The sequence below is a fragment of the Crocodylus porosus genome, unplaced genomic scaffold (genome assembly GCF_001723895.1).
Source record: "Crocodylus porosus isolate Cpor-Errol unplaced genomic scaffold, CroPor_comp1, whole genome shotgun sequence".
Lineage (NCBI taxonomy): Eukaryota > Metazoa > Chordata > Crocodylia > Crocodylidae > Crocodylus > Crocodylus porosus.
The window spans coordinates 37,276-57,261 of NW_017728898.1; the positions used below are offsets into that span (position 1 = coordinate 37,276).

The 19,986-nt window shown below is 54.0% G+C and overlaps 2 protein-coding genes across 2 annotated transcripts in view; both read left to right on the forward strand.

Moving 5' to 3' along the window:
* Nucleotides 1-4,719, forward strand: part of SPG7 (SPG7, paraplegin matrix AAA peptidase subunit) — a 29,005-nt gene extending 24,286 nt beyond the window's left edge. The window contains exons 14-17 of the mRNA XM_019556589.1: nt 817-973; nt 1,931-2,094; nt 3,124-3,201; nt 3,964-4,719. Coding sequence (XP_019412134.1) covers nt 817-973; nt 1,931-2,094; nt 3,124-3,201; nt 3,964-4,170 — 606 coding nt within the window. The 3' untranslated portion in view covers nt 4,171-4,719. The remainder of the gene's footprint in view (nt 1-816; nt 974-1,930; nt 2,095-3,123; nt 3,202-3,963) is intronic.
* A 5,689-nt stretch (nt 4,720-10,408) lies between these two features.
* On the forward strand, nt 10,409-16,288 carry RPL13 (ribosomal protein L13). The gene is made up of 6 exons (XM_019556590.1): nt 10,409-10,464; nt 10,745-10,861; nt 11,691-11,832; nt 13,154-13,327; nt 15,251-15,307; nt 16,089-16,288. The coding sequence occupies exons 2-6, from the start codon at nt 10,758-10,760 to the stop codon at nt 16,245-16,247; spliced, it is 636 nt and encodes a 211-aa protein (XP_019412135.1). The 5' UTR covers nt 10,409-10,464; nt 10,745-10,757; the 3' UTR covers nt 16,248-16,288.
* Nucleotides 16,289-19,986: the final 3,698 nt, after the last annotated feature.

Sequence of the window (19,986 nt, forward strand, 5' to 3'; positions counted from 1 at the left end):
TGGATGTGTGCCAGCATAATTTTCTCAAACAGCTTGCCTAGGATTGAGGTAAGACTAACTGGCCTATAATTTCCCAGGTCCTCCTTCTTCCCCTTTTAGGAAGGGATGCTGTTAGGAGATCCATTATCAGACTCCATTAATAATATTGATGGATCGCCCTCTGTGCTGTTAAGCTAGTTGATCATCTTCAGCAGGTGTCTTGCATTTAAAAGCTCAGTGCAAAGTCATACTGAACGTGTTTGGTGACCACAGCCCTCCATGTACACTCAAGGAGGGTCATCAAGTTTGCCTGTTTATTTCACAAGCTCCTTTTTGAATGCTGCACATTGCTGTGTGTGCATGTGGATAGGCCTCCTTCCAACAGATGTACTTTGCTCCCAACAAGAAGCAGCTGCCTTTAAGTGATGGAAAATGAAGCTCACAGTATATAGAGCCAAGTCTTCTCATTTTACTTATTCTGGGTGTTTTGCTGGCTTTAGTGGGACATGCCAGAAGATCACAGCAATTTGAACTTGGCCAGTATTTTTGGGATATTCAGGGATTCATTGGCTAGTTGTCTGCTACACAAAGTGGCTTCCTTTTTTTTTTTTCCCAACCTTCCCTCCTCTTAATGTCACAGGTTCTTCAGTGTGGGAATGCTGCTAGGGTACAGTAGTCCTCTCTTTTTGTAAAGTCTGTAACAGAGATGAGTTTAAAGTGCCCTGTGCCTTTTTGCAAACCTCAGTTCAAGTGGAACTCTGAACATCTCTGCTCTCCCACAAGGATGATTTCTTTGTAGCCCCTGCTGTTCTCTGAGATTGACACTGTGTGTTGCAGGTTTCCATAGCCCCTCGAACAAATGCAGTCCTAGGATTTTCTCAGATCCTCCCCAAGGACCAATACCTCTACACCAAGGAGCAGCTGTTCGAGAGGATGTGCATGGCCCTGGGAGGGAGAGTGTCTGAAGCCATCACCTTTAATAGAGTCACAACAGGTGAGGATTCAGGAGCACATGTGGCTGCACCCAGCATAGGGACTCTTGCTGAGGCAGTTGTGGAGCCCTTACTTTACGTGGAAGGGAGCATCAGGCTTTCCAAGTATTTGCTCCATTTGTTTGATTCCCAGAGCAAGCAGCTGTTATGTATGCAGGCTTCTGTACACACGTTCTGCATACCTCAGTCACTGCTCAGAGAGTTGAGTCACAGAGAAGCAAATTTACCTGTAGTGTGTGTGTCTGTCTCTCTGAAAAAGTGTGTGGGGGAGAGAAGAATCCAGATCAAGGGTGGGATTTGCAGAAGCTTTGGACATTGAGAGCTCTGCTCACACTGAAGCAGAGCTACAAGATCCTTCCTACACTGATGGGGCTGGAGGTGGGTCAGTACTGACTGCAGTTGAAAAATCCCACCTCCAAGGACAAGGTTCTTGGCACAAAGTATAATCCTCTTCCTCGTTCACAAAGTGTTGAGAGCTCCTGGCCTCTGTGTTGCACTAGCTCCTGTTTCCTGAGAGCTCTCTAATTAGTACCTGACAATCTTCAGGACTGAGTAGATGGGGAGGAAATGCTGAACTGGACTTCAGATCCTGGGTTTGTCCTAACCAACGTGTAGGGTCACCTGGAATGCCAGACTGCTGCCTCAGATTTGCTCCCAGCCCAAGGTCTTGAGCAGGCTTCACAGTCTATATTAGGTCATATGCTGCTGTGATGCTGCTGTTATCAGCACCCAAACTCGCTAGGTCAAACCCACCGGGGGGTTGCCCCAGCTGGCACTTGGACTTGGAGATAGCAGTGTAGACACACCTGTCAGCAGTAAAGCCCTTCCCTAACCCAGGTGAACTGTTCAATCATATGGATCCATGTGGCTATGAACCCTCAGAAAGTGGGCTGTGTTCGACATTCCCCTGTAGCTATGCCTATCAGCTCAGTGATGCCATGCGGAATTCCCTCATCCAGGTGCACAGGACGACCTGAAGAAGGTGACCAATACAGCCTATTCGATGGTGAAACAGTATGGGATGGTACCCAGCATTGGGCACATCTCCTTCCCAGATGCGGAGAGCAGCATCGGCATAAGTCGGCGCCCCTTCAGCCAGGGGTTCCAGCAAATGATGGATCACGTAAGTCTGTTGGGGCAAGTGCCTGTTCATGCTTTGCTTCTCTGGGTTTAGTTAAAAACAAACAGATGACTTGTAGTCAAGTGCTATATCTGCTCAGCTGGAGAGAAGGGAGCTTCTGGAGCCTAGTGCTGCTGTCTTGTCTTGCTGCTTGTTAGGAACATTCATTTGAGGCATTAGGAACAGACAAAACTCACCTGAAGGTGCGATTTCTCCACCTGATGCCCTGTGCCTGGAACTCAAGGGAGCTGCCTTGGAGTAGCCTGGAGGTGTCTAAATTCTTCAGCCTTACAGTCAGGAAGGGGCCAGGCTGATGACATGTAGTGAGACTGAGTGTAGTGTAGTGATGTGGAGGGGGAAAATGGGGATGCAGATGCTTGGATCCTGTCACATGAGTTCATCCCTACCCTGAACATTCCCATAGCCCTCCAAGCAATGCTGCTTGGCATCTGGGTCACGAGAGGAGGTGGAGGTGACGATGCCAGCTGCAGAACGTGTGAGCCTTCAGTCTCTGGATTCCAGGGGCACCTGACTTGGACAGATGCGGTGTTCATAATAGGCCTGATTGGAAGTTTTTTGCCAACCATGTTTTGATAGGAACTTGGGCTTCCATTTACACTGCACTTTTTGCAAAGGTATCTCTTGCCTGCAGGCGTCTTTGACTCGCTGAAAAATCCGAACCCCTGGAGGCTTAAAACTAATTCAGAAATCCTCCCATATTGTCTTGTTGGACTTGTGCTGCAGGTACATCCAGCTCCTGGCCCCTGAACTGGACTGCATCTCCCATGACACCCCAAGGCCAGAAAGGGGGGTTCACGGGATGCACTGTGGGTATTGTCAAGTCACTATCCTTGGTAGAAAGTCTTTGGATTTTGATTTGACTTTTTTTGTCAGTTCTTTTCATGGGTGGGAAACATTTTTTGATCAACTTCAACTCAAGTCACTTCCCCTAGTCCTGCACTGCATTTATCCAAGCATAGTGTGTACCACCATCTGTCCCTGCTCTCATTACCATCCTCTCACTCCTCCCAGGAGGCCAAGGTGCTGGTGACTCAAGCTTACAGACGCACAGAGAAACTCTTGCTGGACAACCGGAACAAGCTGCGGATGGTATGGACTCTCTGGTTATCTCTGGCACCATTTCTAGAGAACAAGCGTAGCAACAACCTGGATCCCTCCTCCTCAGAATCCCGAGAAACATTCTTGCCATTTAGGAAGTTCTGTTCCCAGGCTCATCTTTGTGCCCCACAAACTCCAACTCTGAAGGAGCAGCGTGAGGGGAGCTTGCTTGGCATTGTCCAGATCGCTTTGGTTTTTCCATCGGTCATTTACTTGACACCCTTCACAACCCTCCACCACAGATCCCGTACGTGTGTAGGACAGAAGGTGGCATGGGGGAAGAGTGCTGATTGGAAGTTCCACTGATCCAGCTAGCGTGATTTTCCTGACTTTCCTAGGGCCAGCATCCAGAGCTTGCTGCTTTACTTTATAAATAAGCCCTGCAGATTGGGGCGGGGGGTACACTTGGTATTATAGGATGCTTGATCCCACCAGCCCAGCCAAAGCACTCTAGGCTAGCTGTTTCTCACTTAGCAGCAGGTCTCAGCAGAACAAACAGTTGCATACTAGCTTGCAAAGTCAGGTGCTTGTGGACTGGGTCACCGGGTACATCTGTTCTGCCACTGTGCCCATATGGGTACAAAGAGGCTGTGTGTTGCTGACGGCCCTAACTAGGCTGTGGGAGTGGTTGGAGGTGTATCCTGGAGATGCGTTGCTCCAGGTGTGTGCTCCTTGCAAGGCTGCTCCCCTCCTATCTGCCACCTGGAGCTGCTGACTCTGGACCACCCCCTCAGCCCTGTTTTCTCTTTCTAGCTGGCTGATGCCCTCCTGGAAAAAGAAGTGATAAACTATGATGATATCGAAGTCCTGATTGGGGCTCCTCCCTACGGTCCAAAGAAAATGATCGTTCCTCAGAGCTGGCTTGAAGCGGAGAGAAACAAGCAAGAAGCAAGAGATGAGGCACCCCAGCAACCACCAGGCCCAGAGGAGGAGGAAGAGCTTGGTCAGAGACTAATGTGAGACCCTTCCCAACCCAGGGGAGGAGGATTTCAGACGGATCTTCCCAACAGCCAACTAAATCCTTCCCCTTTCAGCTTGAGTCAAAGCACAGAGAAACTTGGGCCACTGTTATCCCATCCTTAACTACTGAGTATCTCAGCCCTGGATTAAGAGAGCTTCCCTCCAGGAGAGATTTGCTTAGAATGCCAAGTTGGTTAACTCCAGGACAGGGGAGTCTTGGTACCAAGGCTTAGTTGGGGGAACGAGGGGTGATGGCTTTAGATCTCTTGGGCACATAGCAGTGTAAACATTCTTGCAGGCACAGCTTCATCTGGAGGTCTCATAAACGCTTGTTGTATTACAAGTGTCTGCTGCCATTCCCTTCAGTGCCAGGGCTGCTGGAGTGGTTCTTTGGCCATGATAATAGGATAGAGGGACACCAGGCAGTTTGGACATGGTAGCTGCTGTGTGATGTAACCAACTTCTTTGTTTGTTTTTATCTGCTGTTGGATTTAAAAATTATACAGACTGAGAGACCAAGGTTCACTGGAATAAAATGGTCTTAATGTACTGCTGTGTATATGTGGACTGCTAGGAAATTCAGGGTGTTCCAGCCTGATGTCATACCTGTTTGCAGGTACTCGGTTCTACAGGGTAAGAGGCCTCTCTGCACAACTGATCTTTGTTGTATGTAGTGATGTGGAGTCTGCAGTTCATGGGGGAGGACAAGCAAGCCCCACTGAAATATAATGTTATTACATTACCAAACCAGGACTCTGAACACAAGTCCACGGGGGAAGTTGAGTCCAATCATACCATTCGCCTTCTCAATGGGAGCTCAAGAAACACCATTCTATAAATGTTCTGAAATGGAAGCAGGTGTGTGTGTTTGTTCAAGTTTCTGCAGGGGGCTGTAGACTGAAATCCTTCGCTTGTGTTCAGACCTCTTAGTCTCCTGCAGAACAAGCTGGGGTGTTAGAATGACTATTTACTATTCAGCAGGAGAACACCTGAAATAGCTGTGCAGGAGCATCAGCAGTACTTTGCTGGCTGGCTGCAGGATATTCTTTTCTCTTAACATGGATTTTTCCATGGGGGTTATGGTCTGTGTTCCTGAAAGACTTCTGTTGCCCATCAGGTCCGATTCCCAGCCATCAGGTCCCATAATCGCGGCCACCAGGCTTCCATTGGTTGAAAGCCAAACACGAGTCTGCCAGTGTTATTCTCGTTAAGATGTAAAGGAGGAAGTTACTCACCATCACTCCACTTGCCTTGACAAAGGTCCTGCAGAATCCTTGCCCTGGTGGTCTCGAGAATGGGGCTGGAAATTGATGCTTTAGGGCAGTGGTTCTCAGCCTGTTTTGTACCAGGACCCGTTTGTAAACATCAGTGGTCAGTCCTGACCCGCTGCCCCTCACTCCCAACATACTGCCCCCATTGTGTGGGGCAGAGGGTGAGTGCATGGGGCAGCAGGGGCCCCCTGCAGGCTGGAACCACCAGCCTGCTAGGGAAAAGCCACCGTTTTCCACATTTTTCCTCTTTAAAGGAGAATCCATTTTTAGAGTTTGACTGTTTTTTAAAGTTCGTTCATGACCCTTTCATATATTCTTATGACCCACAGGTTGAGAAATGCTGCTTTAGGGTATGGTAAGACAGTGCCACTGGCTTAGCCCAGCGCAGGGAGCCTGGCTCTGCACCCTGCGCTGGTTATTGAGAGCATGGAGGAGAGATGCAACACATTCTAATTGATTTTTTTTTTTTCCTTCCCCTTTTGCCCAAGCTCTCTGTTCCTTAGCATGGTGGTTTTCCTCTTTCCTCTCCGATGTCTTAAACCTCACCTGCTCTAGGAAATGTAGCCTGGTCTTGGCTTTTGCAGAACCACCGGAGCCGGAGCCTCAGCCCATCCTATAGCCCCTTGGAATTTGGAGTGACCCTGTTATGAGAGACAAGGTGGGAGCAGGAGCATGACAGGTATTTCGGGACACTTCTCACGAAACAGTCAGCTGTCGGGGGACAGGATCCTTGCTACCTGCCGTGTTTGATGGGCTGCCTGTGCGACGGTGCCATCTTGTGGTGCCTTGTCACTGAACCACCGAGAAATGGAAAATCCAGGTGCCTGGGTCGTCACACCCTGCAGAGCCACTGTGGCCGTACAGGCCGTCAGCTGGATGAGGATGGCCCCGTGTGTTTAAGTTTTCTCGGGATGTCTCTCCCCAGTCAGGAAATTGCAAGGCAGAAGTGATTTGAGGCTCAGATGGCTGTCTCGGGCTCAGCAAATGCAGCTGCCGCCCCAGCCCTCTCCTTCCTTTAGGTCTTGTGTTGAGAGAGTGAGTTAGCCTTGCCCAGTGCTTGGCATAGTGAACCTACTCCCCTATCTGCTCGTCACTGGGGTCGCTCTCAGCGAGGTAGACGTGGTAGAGAACACCTATTCCAGCGTAGCCCTTCCTAGCTGAAGCATAGTTTAGTTCCATCTCTAGCCAGGCCTGTACAGCAGGTGTGTGCAGGGGCTGAGTGACAGGAGGAGCAGCTAGTTAAGGAGGAGGAAGTTGCACTCCTGTATGGCAACGGCGGCTCCTATCCATGCCGTAGTTCTGCTCCGGGCACATCTAGGGCTGGAGCTAGGATTCTGCAGCAGTGGTCATAGACACCATGGGGGGGGGGGGGTGGAAATGAGCCTAGCACAACAAGGGAGATGCTGTCCTGCAAGCATGTGCGTTAAAGAACGGGTGGGGGTAGGAAGCTCATTCAGGCTGCTCCTCTCTCCGTTCCCTGGCTGAATGGATTTCTCAGTCTGAAGGGAAGCAGTTACTAACGCTGGGGTAGAACATAATGTATGCAGTAGCTATGCAGAGGGGGAATCTGGGCAAGCAGACGTCTGTTAAAGAAGCGGGTGGGGGGGTGAGGCTGAGCAGGCAGCTTTGCTGTTCTGGAGGAGAAATGCACATTTGTGCCATAATTGTTGATCCATATGCATCTTACCTGACATATATCCGGTATCAGTACATATGGGCAAGGATGGCATAGCAACACTTCTGTACAGTTTAGTCCTCACACCTATACAGTGCCTTTGACACTGTTTCCCACCCCATTCTCATTAAAAAGCTAGGCGACTGTGGCATTGATGCCTACACAGTCAGATGGATTGCAAATTGGCTGAGGGGTCGTACTCAGAGAGTGGTGGTGGACAGGTCACATTCGACTTGGAGGGATGTGAGCAATGGAGTCCCCCAGGGCTCAGCCCTTGGGCCCGCACTGTTCAATTTCTTTATTAGCAACTTGGACGAGGGGGTGAAAAGCACCCTGTTCAAATTCATGGACAACACCAAGATTTGGGATGAGGTGGGCACGCTAGAAGGGAGGGACAACATACAGCTGGACCTGGACAGGTTACAGGGGTGGGCAAACGAGAATAGGATGGGATACAATCCTGACAAGTGAAGGGTGCTGCACTTGGACAGTAAGAACCAGCAGCATACTTACAGGCTGGGGAACTCTCATCTCAAAAGCACAGTGGCAGAAAAAGATCTTGGAGTCATTATCAATTCCAAAATGAACATGGGCCGCCAATGCAAGGACACTGTCAGTAGGGCTAACTGCATCTTGTTATGCATCCACAGATGCATCTCGAGCAGGTCCAAGGAGGTGATTCTCCCCCTCTATGCGGCACTGGTCAGGCCGCAGCTGGAGTGCTGCGTCCGGTTCTGGGCGCCGCACTTCAAGAGGGATGTGGACAGCATGGAGAGGGTCCAGAGGAGGCCACCCGCATGATCTGGGGGCAGCAGGGCAGGCCCTACGAGGAGAGGCGACGGGACCTGAACCTGTTCAGCCTCCACAAGAGAAGGCTGAGGGGGGACCTGGTGACCATCTATAAACTTACTGGGGGGACCAGCAGGGAATGGAAGAGACCTTGTTCCCCCGAGCGCCTCCCGGAGTAACAAGGAATAACGGCCATAACTTGTTAGAGAGTAGGTTCAGGCTGGACATCTGAAGGCACTACTTCACTATCAGGGTGGCTAGGATCTAGAACCAACTTCCAAGGGAAGTGGTGCTCACCCCTACCCTGGGGGTGTTTAAGAGAAGGCTTGATGATTACCTGGCTGGGGTCATTTGAGCCCAGTTTTCTCTTCTGCCCAGGACAGGGGTTCGGACTAGAAGATCTGCAAGGTCCCTCCCGACCCTATATCTATGAATCTATGAATAGCCTCATTTAACGGGCCTAAACCCCTGAGGCATCCATGAGATTTGCCCCTGGAGTTGTATGCCTTGGCACAGGCCACTAGCTCCAGCTCCAGCTCCTTTCTCTGCACGGGCAAATATGCGTGTGCTATGCAGGGAAGTGCTTGGTTCTAGAGCTTAAAATAACTCCAAGGGAAATGTGTGACTAGGCAACCTGGAATACGTCAGTGTCCCTTTATAGAGTAATAGGATTAATTTTTGTGTTTGAGTTCCAAGAATATAATGCACCACCTCAGTGCAAAGTTTGAGAGGTGCAGGGACAGCTCATTTCTGTCATCTTACCTCCTTCATCAGCAGCAAACAAAAATGGAAATTTTCAGCTGCATGTAGGTTCTGCATCTGCTATGCGAACAGCACCAGCGAAGGGATTGCTGTCTGGGACTGGCAGTTTCTGTCCATAATTATTTTTGGATAACAAAGCACACTGACTCCAAATTGGGAGCATTGTTCTGAGCTATGTGTGGTCTCTTGTTTAAAGCAGGGGCGGTTTAAACATCCGCCCCAAGTCCTAGACACCCCCTCCCTCTGGATTCTGCAGGAGAAAAGCATACTCGCAAGTACAGTCTGGTTTTTTAATTTTTTGTTGTTGTTGTTGTTTTTAACGCTGAGTCTCCGCTCCTGTCTAACAGCTGTGGATACCTGGGGAGAGGGGTCATGGGAGCTTGTCATTCCTGAGTTTGACATCCTGGCCTCTAGGTCCTGACACTGTTACTCAACCTTTCTCAATGCCTCCTCCGTTTCCCTATCTATAACGGGTGAGTAATGGGGATCGACGAGAGCCACTTCCACGTAGTGATCCCTGGTAATGTCGCAGACAGCTAAGAGCTTCCGAATTGACCAAAACACCAAAGTGCACAAAAATAAAGGTATTGATGCTGTTTTTTGTCATATGAAAGAAAAAACAGGTGGGTATTGACTGGAGTAGCTAAGTCTTGGGACAAAGAGCAGCTTTCGGGCTCTTAATTTCTCAGCCTGGCTTCTCAGTAGCCTATTCTACTGCGCATTAAAGCATCACAACAAAAACTGCTAATATGCTAGTGCTCAGTAGAGTTGGCCTACTGCTCATTAGGCATCACTAAAAGCATTTGCTTTTGCTGCTGCACATAAGGGCAGCCTAATGCGCCTTTAAATTTACTACCTCTAATATGAGGTACTACATAATGTGCATTAATGAATGTGTGGACGTGCCCAGTGTGTGTAAGGATGCCCCCCTCCACCAGGACTGCAGCAGCCAGGGCCCCGTAGTTCAGACAAGACGTCGCAGCCTCATCTGTTCCACTTAGCATACACGGTGCAGTGTTGCCAGGTCTTAAATATGAAATTATCATATTGGAAGCTTAAATTATTGTATTTCCTGACAAAGTATCATGGACTGGAAAAAAAAAAAAAAACCCTATGCAAATCAGTATGCAAAGAAATCGTCTTATTTACTTTATATTGTTCACTGTAGCTCTCCAGCAAAGGAGTGAGAACTGGGTTGTCAAAGTTGAAGCCTTTCTTTATTTGGAGGCAGGTCATCAGAAGGAAGTGCTGACAGGTAACCTGAAAGCTGGCTAAGCCTCCCTGAGAGTGACTTGGGTCTTTGCATATGCTGCATCTATTACCTGCCTTCAACATTACCATAGTCTCCCAGTGCCTGGCAAAGGGGGTTTGTCCCTGAAGGGTTGCAAAGCACATTTTTCCCAACTATTTAGTTGGTCTAATAACTGATAATGTCACAAAGAACCTTGCTTTAAAATGACAGTACAATTTGAACACTGTTAGCATTATTTCTTGTACCGTGTGCAACGGTTGAGAGTTTTGTGCCAACACCATCAGTACTGCACCCCTGCCCAGTTGGCCGCCTGCCATTCTGGGTATCTCCTCAGAGGCGGCCCCTTTAAGGCGGCTGCCATCTTCACTCAGGGCAAGCCGCCTGCAGCTCCGCGCGCCCTGAAGCCGCCCCAGCCGGTCCCCGCCAGGCGCCGCTGTTCATTGGCCAGCCGAGTCTCGCGCGCTCGTGGAGGCCGCGGCGCTGATATCCCGGCCTGCCCCGCACCGTGGATTCCTTTTCCGGTTGCCCATTTTCTCCGCCGGGAGGTAAGGCCGCGCGCTGCCCGCCCATCCGCCGCCATCCGCCGCAGTGCGGGGCCGGGAGCGCCCGAGCCAGGTGGCGGCGGTGGGTCTGGCTGGAGCCGGGGCCGGGCCGGGCCCTGCATGGGGCGGGGGAGGGGGAGCCGGAGTGGGCTAGACTGGAAGGCGGGGAGAAAGCTGCATTGGACTAGACTCGACGGGGGGGGCCGGGCCGGGCTGGGGCGGGGGCCACGCCTGGGCTGCTGTTGCCGAACCCGTAACCCCCGTGGGCGCTGTGTGCTCGCAGACCCTCGGCCAGCATGGCGCCCAGCCGCAATGGCATGATCCTGAAGCCGCACTTCCACAAGGACTGGCAGCGCCGCGTCGCCACCTGGTTCAACCAGCCTGCCAGGAAGATCCGCAGGTGAGCACTTGGGCGCTGCGTTCCTTTGCTGCGGGGCTCGGCGTCTCCCAGATGCGGCCCGTCTCGGTGCAGCGAATGTCGCCGCGCGTTCTTCCGTGACAGCGCCACGGCCCAGCTGGCCACCCACCTCCTGGGGTGAAGTGTCATCGGTGAGGAGACACGCCAGGCGCTGGAACGCCGAGCACACGGCCGTGACTGCCACGGGCACGGTGTACATGCCAAGGCACCAGGCTCATCCTGCGCAGCTTCAGCAGCTAAAGTTTTTTGCTCAAAGAAGACGTAAAGCCATGTCGCGTAGCAGTGGTGAGCGGAGGCTGAAAGGGAGAGTGAGCTGGGTGTGAGCGGGGCTTTTTCCCCACTGCTCCCCTCACTCCAGCAGTTCAGCTGTGATTCAGAGGCTGGGCTCTGCACTCCCATGCGGAGGTTTTGCTTGCCATGGTGTTAGAAGGGGATTAAAAAAACCCCAGCACTTCATTTTAAAATAGAGGGGCCCAGTAAAATGATGCAAGCCCTGGCCTGGCTCCGCGAGCCTCGCGGGTCTTGTTACCTCTACAGTCAAATGATGAAAATTCTCCGGAATCTCTGTACCGCCTTGATGATTCCCTTGAACCCTTTTCCAGCTGATGACTGTAGGGTTTTGTGCAAGGGCATGTCTTTGCTGTACTTTGTTTGCAGCATTGACTGGTTAGGCATGTTCCTTGCCTCATCTGCCCTCAAATGTGTTCTTAATGAGGGGGGACACGGGCGCTTCGATGGCTCGTCTTGTGGCTCAGGGGTTTTGTGTGTGACAAAATACTGTTTTCCCAACTCTGTCCTACGACACTTCCAGGCGGAAGGCGCGTCAGGCAAAGGCTCGTCGCATTGCTCCGCGTCCTGTCGCCGGGCCCATCCGCCCCGTGGTGAGGTGTCCCACTGTTCGATACCACACAAAAGTTCGCGCTGGCCGAGGATTCAGCTTGGAAGAGCTCAGGGTGAGTACGCACAGGCAGTTAACGTCTCATTGAGCACACACATGCATCTGTAATGTTCCAGCTCCGGGAGACTTGTTAGGGGGGTGTAGCCTGAAGTCTCGGCAGCTCTGTAATTAAGCGCTGCAGCTCCGTTTTCTCAGTGAATGGGCAAAATGGGCTCCTTGATGAGAGAGCCTCCTTTGGTGTGGCCTGGTTATTCTGTGGCTCGTTAACATAGCGTGAAAGCAGCTATGATTTGTTCACCAATTAGCATCTGTTGAAAGGACCTGCACATGTGATGGGTTTTCAAGTTTTGCATCATTGGTGAGATTATAGGGGTGGCAGCTGGTGATGGGTACGTAATGCCGCAGGTGCAGAAAGTGGGCAGTGTGGCCGTGAGGATGTGGAAGCAGCAGAGTTTCAATGCAGGAATGTTTGGATGTTTCAAGCGACATGGCTGGCTTACCAGTTACACCCATTTTGTTTCTGGAGCTAAGACTGATGGAACAATCTTAAATGGCATGTGCTTTGGCAAGTGTTCTTGCCCTTCTGTGTCAAAAAAACAATTTCATCTGGCCTGTAGATGTAGACTGATGCTCCATAGCAGCCTTTGTGTTGCAGCATGAGCAGATCGGTGCCTCCCCGGATGCTCAGCAGAGGCAGGGGAGAGTGGGATGATGCATATGGCCTTTTGTACAGCAAGATCCTGGAAGAGCTGATGCAGGCCCCCCTTCCCCCCCAAGGTGCCTCAAGCTGCCCTGTTACCAGGGTTTCTGGAGAGTGAGGTTTTTCTTGGGAAGAGTCAGCACCAAGAACTTAGTTGAGTGTTTTCATGTTGAGCTAGGTTCATAGTCAAGCCAAATGTCAGTACTACCTGGTAGAGTGCTGACACCTTATTAATACCGTCAGGTTCATGCCAACCCAGTGGGCATGGGGCTTAAGTCACCAAGTTGCCACTGGAGTTAGTGGCATAAGCCACTGACCAAATGCGGTGACCCTTATTTCAGGGGGTGAAAATGTCCCCTAAGTCCATGTTCTTGAGGCTCGGAGGATGCTGACCAGCTTCAGATGCTTCTTGTTTTGCATTTGAATCCTCGCACCTGCTGTTCTAACATCTGTTAACATCTGACTTCTGGACTGAGTGCAGTTCATGCCTCTGAACCAGTGCTCCTGCTTCTGGTGGGCCTTACAGTCAGATGATGACACTGTCTCCAGAATCTCTGCCATCTGTGATGACCACGTTTGAACCCTTTTCCAGCTGATGACTGTAATGGCTTCCTCGAGCAGGGCAGTGGGTTTAGCAGTCACCTGAATATTGATGCAAACACTCCTCTTCCTCCAGCTGGCTGGCATCAACAAGAAGTTTGCCCGCACTATTGGAATCTCTGTGGATCCCAGGCGACGGAACAAGTCGACAGAGTCCCTACAAGCCAATGTTCAGAGACTGAAGGAGTATCGCTCCAAACTCATCCTCTTCCCACGGAAGCCGTCAGCACCCAAGAAGGGAGACAGCTCTGTAAGTACTGTTGGCCCTAGGAGCTTTTCTCAGGTTCCTGCTCATGTTGCTGAGGTTTGGTTATAGCTGGTATTATCGCACAGCTGTAAAACACTTGTGACTTGAGTGCATCTTGTCACATGAAGTGTCCACTGCAGAATGATTCTCTTCACACATCCACTGAAGACCCTATAACTTGTAGTTGTTGTGGGACGCTGCAGCCTCGGGATGGTTTGGCTAAGACCAAGTGCAGCAGTGGCTTACAGCCGCCTCTGCTAGGAGCCATGCTGTGCTGTTCTGGAGGCACCTCCCAGGCTTCCACTCAAACCTCATTTTAATGCAGCGTAAATTGCTGCACACAAAATATCTGACTTGCTTAGAGCAGTTGATGTGTGCCAGGGGCTCTGGACTACGTGCTTTGCCATGAAAACGGTTACAAGCAAAGCAATAGAGTAAAGCAGTGCAGTTTGGAGTGGGGGTGGGACTTGCTGAAAGAGCAGCTGGTCAGTATGAGGCAGGGTGCACCCACTGACTGTCACATCATTCTGCGGAGTAGCCGTTTCCATCTCAGAAGTTCAGAAGCCAGGGGCCCCTTCTGCATGTGCCTCTGCATAGGCTCCTCTGGGAAGAGATGCGTGTGCGCCCAGAGAAATGGGACATTTCCCAAGGGGGAGGCATTCTGAGCCATCTCCCCAGGCTATGGTTGTTCCAGGCTTTTTACTTGTTCTTAAATACAGTTTCTCATGCTTCCTGTGGCACAGCCAGCCAGCAGGGCTGGATCAAGCTGTACTAAACTGCTTATTGAAAGGGTGTCGATGTGGGAGGAGGGGGCGTCACCTTGGCCATACTGTGGCTAACCAGTTTGAACAGCAGGTTTTAGCATCGGGGTGAATGTGTTTCCCAAGCTGGGGAAACGTTATCAACGGGGCTGGGAGCATCTCTGCATTTCGTTCTAGGACTGATGGAAGCAGAGATGTGAAAAGGTGACGTTGATACGGCTCTGCTCCTTTTCTGGCAGCCAGACACTTGTGAAGGCTCTGGCATCACTACGCCCCGGTGCAGCTAGAAGCAAACGTAGCATGTCTCTGATGCACACGTATGCTGCTCTAAGTTAAGCCCACGCAAATGAATGGAGCTGACCCTGGGTCTCTAGAATGCTGTAAACAGCCGGAAGAGTAGCTCTGCCCTGTTGGGTCAAGGAGTCTGAGGCATGAATTGGTGACTGCAGTAGACTTTGCATGGTGTGACTTTAAAATGGATGTTGTTCTGCCAGGCCATGCTTGGAGACTCGCCTCCACATAGCAGTGCCACCAGGAGCTCCTAGTGTAGATACCCTTGCACTAGCACAGCTGCGCCCTTATCTGTGTTGCATGTGGGGTGGCTCTGCTCACATCAGTGCAAAACACAGCTTTGCCAGTACGGTTGTGCCCATGTAGGAGGGCTCTACTGACAGGGTCTCCAAGTGTCAGTCTAACCCTGGTCACCAGGGACTTGGCTGCCTCCAAGGACTGTGGCTGGTCAAGTGGAGATGCATCACCATCTCCTTAAGCACCAGAGAATGCTTTCCCTGCCTGGGCACTTGCTGGGTCAGGTGCACACCACTCCAGTGGAGAGGGAAGCGTTGTGTTTAGCTGAATCTTGCCAGTCAGAGAAGAGCCCATCTTGTGCTGATGCTGCTGAAATGCCAGCACAGTGCTCCAGAGGTATGCAGCAGGGCAAGCTTCTGTGCTTGTGTTTCCAGACTCTAGGCTGGATGTGGAGTGAGGAATGGTGGAGGGCTTGTAGAAGAGGTACAGGGACCAGGCATCAGGAGCCATGCACAGGCAGGATTTTGGCTTTTGGTTTCAGTGCTGACCTGGGTGGCTTCAGGGCTGCTGCTGCAGGGCCCTTTCCTGCAGGCCTTTACGGAGCTCCGCAATCACTTCTCCCCTCTCTCTTCCACAGGCAGAAGAACTCAAGATGGCGACTCAGCTGTCTGGACCTGTTATGCCTATTAGGAGCGTAAGTGAAACTGCAAGTCCTGTCCTTTGTTCAACTTCCCTGACTCCAGGTGGTGCTAGGATGGGAGCTCTGACTGCAGAGCAGTCTGTCCTGATGGCTTTACCCCTTTGTCAGTGCTGCAGCGTAACACTGTGGTTAAGTTGTGCCATCTCTAGACAGCAGCAGCTCCTGAAGCCGCAGGAACAAGAGTCCACTAAACTTGTCCTCGTGTCTGTTTGTTTGAGAGGAGCTGGCAGGCCAGGTTCTGTGCCACCGCAGAATGCGGGGCTCAGAGCTGAGTGCATGCTAAAAGTGCACCAAGTACAGCTTTGTCAGTGTGAAACCACCTGAAATGTGCGGCTGTTCTACGGGTGTAGCAGCTGAGCTCCCCTTCAGACAGCTGCTGCCTTCTAGCTGGGGGGAGCCGTTGGGCCCTGGGTTCTGCGCTGAGGATTCAGGCTGACATTTGGAGGGCTCTGAGCCGCACCAGCAGTTGCGTGTGCCCAGCTATGCGCATTGGCAGTGAGGTCTCGGCAACCAAGGGGGCTGGTCAGTCCCACTCATACTGGCCAAGAGAAGCCGTGGGTTTGTGTAGCGTGCGCTTGAGGCATTGCCCAGGAGCTGTGTGATCTGGCCGTGGGAGGGCTCTGCCGGGAGCTGGATGGGACAAGGCCTGGGTGAAGTATCCCTGTCAGTCTCAGCATGTGGCTGTGTGCAAGTCGGTGCCGAGCCTTTATCGATGCATCACTGGCAGTCTTTGCCCCTGTGTGTAACCGCCTGGCTCTGGTTCTGCTCCTGCCAGGTGTACAAGAAGGAGAAGGCCCGGGTTATCTCAGAGGACGAAAAGAACTTCAAGGCCTTTGCCAGCTTGCGCATGGCCCGGGCGAACGCGCGCCTGTTCGGTATCCGGGCAAAGCGAGCCAAGGAGGCTGCAGAGCAGGACGTGGAAAAGAAGAAGTGAGCACATCTGCGAACTGTTAATAAAAGAGCCTAGGACCGTGACCTGGTGTGGGGTCTTCTTGGGCCACACAGAAGGGACTGGGATGACCCAGGAGGGGCAATGCTTTCACGGCCACACGGGCATCGGGGTTGCTGTTTTCCCCCTGACTAGTCTGCCCTGAGCACGTGCACCCCATGCCACAACCACAGGCCTCGCCGTAATCTTGATGTGCGCGTGGCCTCTTCCAACAGGGCCAGGGAAGGAGCTCTAGCAGCCTAGAGCAGCGCTTCTCATTTACACAGCAAAAGTTCCCTGCCAGCCTGTTTCCGGTGCTAGCCCAGCTGCTTTGAGGGATCTCTAAACAGATGGCTGCTGACTGATGAGGGAGGACATCGCCCCCCCATTCTGTTCCCTTCTAGTGGCAGCCTGCTCGCTTTGCCTTGGAGACGGAGCTGAATTTCCCCACTCAGGAGCTTGGCTGGATCTGGCTTTCCTTGTAAAGGGCAGCGCGACATCCGTTGTGGCCCTTGGCAGTGGTAAGGGGCATCTGTCTAGTGCCACAGTGCTCCAGGCAGGTTTGGGAAGTAGAAGGACTTGGGGGCCCACTGGGGTGCAGCAGGCTGGCTTCAAGGGGCTGGATGTCCAGTGTCCTCAGTCCCCCTCTGACAGGGCACTTGGGGCTGGGCCCTCAGAGTAAGCAAGCTGCTGGCTGTCCCATCACATTTAAAATGGAGGTGGTGTGAGAGCCTCCAAGAACTGCCTCAGCCCCTTGTCAGCCTCCTGCACAGAAGCTGGTACTTGCTTCCTCCTATGCAGGAGAGAGCGCATCTCACGGGATCCCCACCCCTGGGGATTTGGGCACTGCCTGAGCACTGAACCCCAGCTGGCCAGTCCTGCAGGCTGCTATGCTGGCATTCCAGGGCAGCAGACCCCCCCACCATGGTTCCTCTGGTGTTGCTTAGCCGTCAGCTTTTGACATCTGAGGCATCAGATTTGGGAGGGGGCTGTTTGCTTAACTTCTAAGCATATGAGGCCTGTCAATGCTCTCTCCCATGCCCGGATCCTGCGTGGTTTGGGTAGGAAGTGGAGCTGGTTTGTCTCCACTAGTGCTGGGTGTTGCTTTGCAGTCTGAGCAAGCCTCCCTTTCAGGGCTGCGCCCTGTGAGAAGAAAGATCAGGGCTGCCTGGGTCAAGAGAAGAGCTGCGCCCGCATCCCTCCGGTGAAGGCTGGGCTACTACAACACGAGCATCTGTGCGGGGGCGGAGGCTGCCTGGTGATTCAGGAACGAGCCCAGAGTACTCACTGCCGTCACAGTGCCTTCGCTTTGTTCCTGGTGGTTGTAGCATTTGTGGGTCTTGAGGGCACCCTGCTCAGCAGTTGGCGAGAGAAGCCCAAGGGGGTTGAGGAGGAGGAGGGCCTGCCGTGCGCCCAGGGAGTGGACCTACTGAAAAGCAACTGCCCCTGGGGTGGAATGCAGCATAGCACGGTGCCCATCCACAGCCGATGCGGGGTGGAAAGGGGCCAAGATGCAAACCAGGAACACTTGTCAGATGCAGCTTGGGGATGAGTGGGCCCTTGGCTGGGTATAAGGCTCCTGAATTCCCCCCTCACCACTGGCCCAGACAGGCCTTGCTCCCCTGCAGGGTCCTGAGAGCTCCAGCGTATCAAATGCTGTCCCTTTTGCCCCCAAACATGAGCCAAGGGGGCATTAGAAGCAGGTTCCCGGGGCCGAGGTGCAGTTACTGGCTTCTGCCACGTGATGGAGCAGGTGGCTTCGGCTCCACTTGGTTCCCGTCTCCGGGGGAGCTCCGCGGTGGGGGTGTTGCCCCCAAGCTGCTGGGCCGGGGCAGTTTCTATGCTGCCGTGCTAGCGGGGCAAGCACTGGGCTCCCTGGAGCCATCAGCTCACAGGACAGCCGGTTCAGTCCAGCCCCCGGCACCTGCGGGCCCCTTTGTCCCCAAAGGGGAAGTGTTGCTCCCTTGCAATGCGCTTAACAGCGCGTCTGCTCGAGGGGCTGGTACAGCATTGCCGAGTGGCTTTCTCTGGCACCCCATCCCGACGGCTGCCTGCCAAGTGGTGGCCGGGGGGCCTGGAGACACTGGTGCCAGCTCCCCTTGGCTGAGAGTCGGCGTTGGGGGCGCAGGCCCGGTTCAGCCCTGGCGGGGCCCTAGCCACGAGCCAAGCTGTCGGGGCCCCACAGCGGCAGCTGAGCGGAGGCGGCATTCGGCAGCCGAGTCCCCTGCCCAGCGCTGCTCAGCGCCACGTCCCAGGCTGGCAGCAGAAGAGCCTGCCCAGAGCTGGGGCACGGCAGAGCACAGGAGACAACGCTTCCCCAGGGACCTCCCGGCTCTGCCAAGGTACGGACCTGCCCCCCTTGCTAGGCAGGGAGTGGGGTGAGCCCCCCGGCCGCTCCAGGGAGCTGGCACGGGGGGTTGGAAGGCCCCGGGTGACAGCCGGGAGCCTCCCCTGCAGAGCAACGGGCATTGCAGGGATATGCTTTAACCTGCGTCTGAATGGAAAGCACAGGCGTGCAACCCTCTAGGGGCATGCTTCCCCCCTGGCTCTGCTGTGCCTCAGTTTCCCCCACCTGGGCAATGGGAGTAAGGCTGCTGTTGGCAAAGGGCTCAGTACAGGGGCCATACAAGCAGCTGGACTTGCGGTATGTGCCAGCCTCAGCCTGCGCGTTCCCTAATTGCAGCTGTTTGTTTTAAGCCTGCCAGCTCCAGGGGGAAACCAAAGCATGCGGGAAGAGCGTGGCTCGCTGTGGCCCCGTCACGCTGTGAGCTGGGTGCCTCTGCAGAGGGGCAGGGCCCCAGCCGCAGCACCAGGCCCCCGTCTGCACTGCCCGGGAGATGCTTGCCCTTGCCCGGGCTCTGGGCACAGCCCCTCCTGCCAGCCCGGCCCCCCCCCGCCAGCAGGTGGGTCAGGCCCAGGGAAGGATGCACGGTGCTAATAAGCAGAGCTGATGAAGCGCATCCATCTGCAGTGGCCGGGAGCCGAGGCCACGGGGCTGGCAGGCTGGTGCCATCCGTCCCGCTCGCGCCACCAGAGCCCTTTCCAAGGGCTCAGCCCGGCGCTCGGGGCAGGGCAGACTGCGACCAGTCACCGGGCAGAGCCCACGAGAGCTTGACCCCGAGGCTGGGCACAGGCCCCCACTGCTCCTGTGCTGCAGGGAGCTCCCCGCGGCCCTTGGCTGCGAGCATCCCACGGCCTGGCTCGGCCGGCTTCGGCCTGGGGCTGCTTCTGGCCACGCAGGGCAGCGAAGCCTCACTCTGCTGGGGTGCCAAGCATCCCCGCCCGAGCCTCCTGTGCCTCGCGGCAGCTTGGCCAGCAGCTCTGGCCTGCGAGTCACCCCGTCGGGGAAAACTGAGCCGTTCTTATTCACGAGGCTGGAGCTGACGGATGCCCGCCTGGCACGGCGAGGCAGCGGGCGCTGGAGCCCGCGGGGAGGAGCGGCTCCTCTCCCATCCTGCTGCCCCACCTCGCACCCGGGCAAGCGCCGGGCGTCTGCAGCACCCGCGGGGGCACGCCCGCCCCTGCCCGGGCCCTCGGGTGGCGGCGCTGGCTGCAGGCTGAGCGAGCCTGGGCTGCCCTGGCACGGGCGGGCCCCGCCCGGCCCCGATCTGGCGACGGCTCTGGCCCTGGCCCGCGGCCGGCTTTGGCGGGTGGCAGGGGGCAGCTCAGGGCTGCAGCCCCGGTGCCCAGGACCGAGACTGGCAGGGCTCGGGCCGGCTACCGCCGATGCCGTCCTGCAGCTCGG

Coding starts and splice junctions, on each gene's coding strand:
- RPL13 (XM_019556590.1), top strand. CDS start 10,758: ATGGCGCCCAGCCGCAATGGCATGATCCTGAAGCCGCACTTCCACAAG. Junction 11,833..13,153: donor TCAGCTTGGAAGAGCTCAGG/GTGAGTACGCAC, acceptor CTCTTCCTCCAG/CTGGCTGGCATCAACAAGAA. Junction 15,308..16,088: donor CTGTTATGCCTATTAGGAGC/GTAAGTGAAACT, acceptor TGCTCCTGCCAG/GTGTACAAGAAGGAGAAGGC.